Raw genomic sequence first — 2,792 nt, 5'->3', positions numbered from 1 at the left:
CGGTCTTGCCGATATTTCATGAAGTTACACAAACATAATTGAAGATGTGTCCAACCTCAAAATTTTTTACGAAATTTGAGAAGTTCCATGACTTAAATTAAAAATTATGCACAAATGCCGTTTACAGCTTTCGAAAGATTGAATCTTTACCTTTAATTTGCTTTTCTACTGACCTCTGTACGATATTTTTTCACCAAGTTATTCAACGTTGAAGTAAAAATGACTCTTTTTGTTTCATAATTTGATTAGCGCGGAGATTCATAATTTGTTTTAATAATTTGTTTATAAAAATAATATTAAATGTTTAACGAATTATTTCTTTTCTTATGATGGGATAATATTTATTTTTATTGATAGTGAGCTCATTAAAGTAGTTTGTAACCAAATAAAAAATAACTTAGTGGAAAAGTGTCAATTCATCACCTTATTTGTTTAAATATTTTTGCATAAACAAAGAAAATCCAAATTCAGCTTTCTTAGTTCTCTTAGGAATTTATTTCTGAGTATTTCTGTTCAAAGATCATTGAAATCGATTGAGAAATACGACCTGTAGACTGTTTTGAACAGAATCTTTTGCGTTTGGACCACTGTGCGCCTGTGCGCCCTATTTGGCACAGTGTTGTTTGCAGAAACTAGCAGAAGAAGAGGGAGAATCATTCCCCCTTGCAAGGAAAGCACTTCAATCGGATTTTTACATGGACGATGTAATCACTGGATCCGACGATCTTGAAGAAACTATTATGCTGCAGAAACAACTTATGACATTACTAGGAAAAGGTCAATTTCCTTTGAGAAAATGGAGAGCAAACAATGAAAAGATATTGCAACATTTGACAGTGGATAGCAAGGCCGATGAACTATTGGTATTAAACAAAGAAGAGCCTCTGAAGGCACTTGGATTGCTATGGGATCATAGAACAGATCTCTTACACTGCAGTATAAGGGATATGGACCTTCAGGGAGCCACTAAACGCACAGTATTATCGGAAATATCAAAGATTTACGATCCATTGGGACTTCTATCGCCTGTACTTATAGTCTCCAAAATCCTCATGCAAAGGCTTTGGTCCTTAGATGTTGGCTGGGACGAAAGCCTGCCGCAAGATCTATACACGCAATGGAAGAGTTATCGTTCATCTCTAAACCAATTACAGGAGATAAGGGTTTCTCGTTGTGTAAAGGAAGGCAACGCAAAGGCGAAATTTGATTTACATCGATTCGGAGACGCCTCCAAGAAGGCCTACGGCGCATGTATCTATGCAGTCAGCAAGGACGTGGATGGTAATTTACATTCAAGACTTTTATGCGCCAAGTCAAGGGTAGCTCCCTTAAAGACAATAACCATTGCAAGGTTGGAGCTGTGTGCGGCACTACTAGTGGCTCAGCTGTGTCACGAAGTACAAGAGGCATTAGGCGAAGCAACCAACAATATTCACATGTGGACAGATTCCATGATTGTGCTGGGATGGATAGAAGCCTGCCCCAGCACCTTAAAGACCTTTGTGGCCAATAGGATATCGAAAATACAACAGCTCTCGGCGAGAGATTCGTGGCATCATGTGGCGTCTGGCGATAATCCTGCAGATATCCTGTCGAGAGGAACCACTACTCAGCAACTAAAGGATAACAGCCTATGGTGGCATGGACCCAGATGGCTTCGTTCAGAAGAAGAATGGCCAGAACGGCGTGAGAACATCCCAGAACTACCGGACAAAAGAGAAAAGAAGATCTCTGTTCTAATCGCAACTTCGTCATATTCAATATTACCCAGTGTATCTTCATTTGAACGGATCGTAAGAATTCTAAGCTTGGTGTTACAGATTTGCCGAAGGTTGTCGTCGCAATAAACAAAGGGGCGGTCTCACCGTGAGCTGAATAAGGCAGAAATGGCTATCGCGAGGATAGTCCAACATGAGTCCTTTATTCAGGAAGTTCACAGTCTCAAAAAGAGGAGTGCTATCAAGGGGAATAGCAAGTTGATCGCACTGGACCCATTCATAGATAAGCAGGACCTAATCCGAGTAGGAGGTCGTTTACGGCATGCTGACTTACCGGAAGAAACAAAGCACCCTATCATACTGCCGTCGCAACATCACATAACTAATCTGATATTGAAGGAAGAGCATTTGAGGCTACATCATTGCGGAGTCGAGCAACTGTTAGCATCAAGCAGAAGAAAGTATTGGATTCTAGCCGGCAGAAGAGAAGCTCGAAGAGCAGTCCGCTCATACCTAAATTGCTTTAGAACGCGTCCTCCCAACTTGTCTGTGAAGATGGGGGACTTGCCCAAGGAAAGGGTAACTGGATATATCCGTCCGTTTGCTATTAGTGGAGTGGATTATGCAGGGCCTATATTCATAAGGGAGAGCCGTCGCAGAGGACGTCACCCTACTTTCAAGGCTTACATTGCCTTATTTATTTGTCTCAACACAAGAGCTATTCATCTCGAGTTAGTCACGGATCTGACGACGAAGCGTTTTTGGCAGCTCTTCGTCGTTTTACCGGAAGGAGAGGAATTTGTTCCCGTCTGATATCCGATAATGGCACCAATTTTGTAGGTGCTTCTCGAGAACTTAAGGAATTATACGCATTTTTAAAGGAAAAGGAAGATACAATACAAACACTGTTGGCGAAGCAAAAAATAGAGTGGAGCTTTATTCCTCCGAGAGCCCCAAACTTCGGGGGTTCATGGGAGTCTGCAGTCAAAATAGTAAAAAGGCAATTTTACGCTGCGACCAAGGGTTTGGTCTTGACGTTTGAAGAATGTTACACTCTTCTCGTTGAAATCGAGG

The 2,792-nt window shown here is 41.3% G+C and overlaps 1 protein-coding gene across 1 annotated transcript; it reads left to right on the top strand.

Moving 5' to 3' along the window:
• Nucleotides 1-1,886: 1,886 nt before the first annotated feature.
• Nucleotides 1,887-2,531, top strand: LOC108758001 (uncharacterized). The gene has a single exon (XM_018502708.1). The coding sequence runs from the start codon at nucleotides 1,887-1,889 to the stop codon at nucleotides 2,529-2,531; it is 645 nt and encodes a 214-aa protein (XP_018358210.1).
• The last annotated feature ends 261 nt before the right edge of the window (nucleotides 2,532-2,792 follow it).

Source organism: Trachymyrmex cornetzi, unplaced genomic scaffold (assembly GCF_001594075.2).
Source record: "Trachymyrmex cornetzi isolate Tcor2-1 unplaced genomic scaffold, Tcor1.1 scaffold1013, whole genome shotgun sequence".
Lineage (NCBI taxonomy): Eukaryota > Metazoa > Arthropoda > Insecta > Hymenoptera > Formicidae > Trachymyrmex > Trachymyrmex cornetzi.
This window is presented reverse-complemented; position numbering and strand designations above follow the sequence as displayed.

Coding starts and splice junctions, on each gene's coding strand:
- LOC108758001 (XM_018502708.1), top strand. CDS start 1,887: ATGGCTATCGCGAGGATAGTCCAACATGAGTCCTTTATTCAGGAAGTT.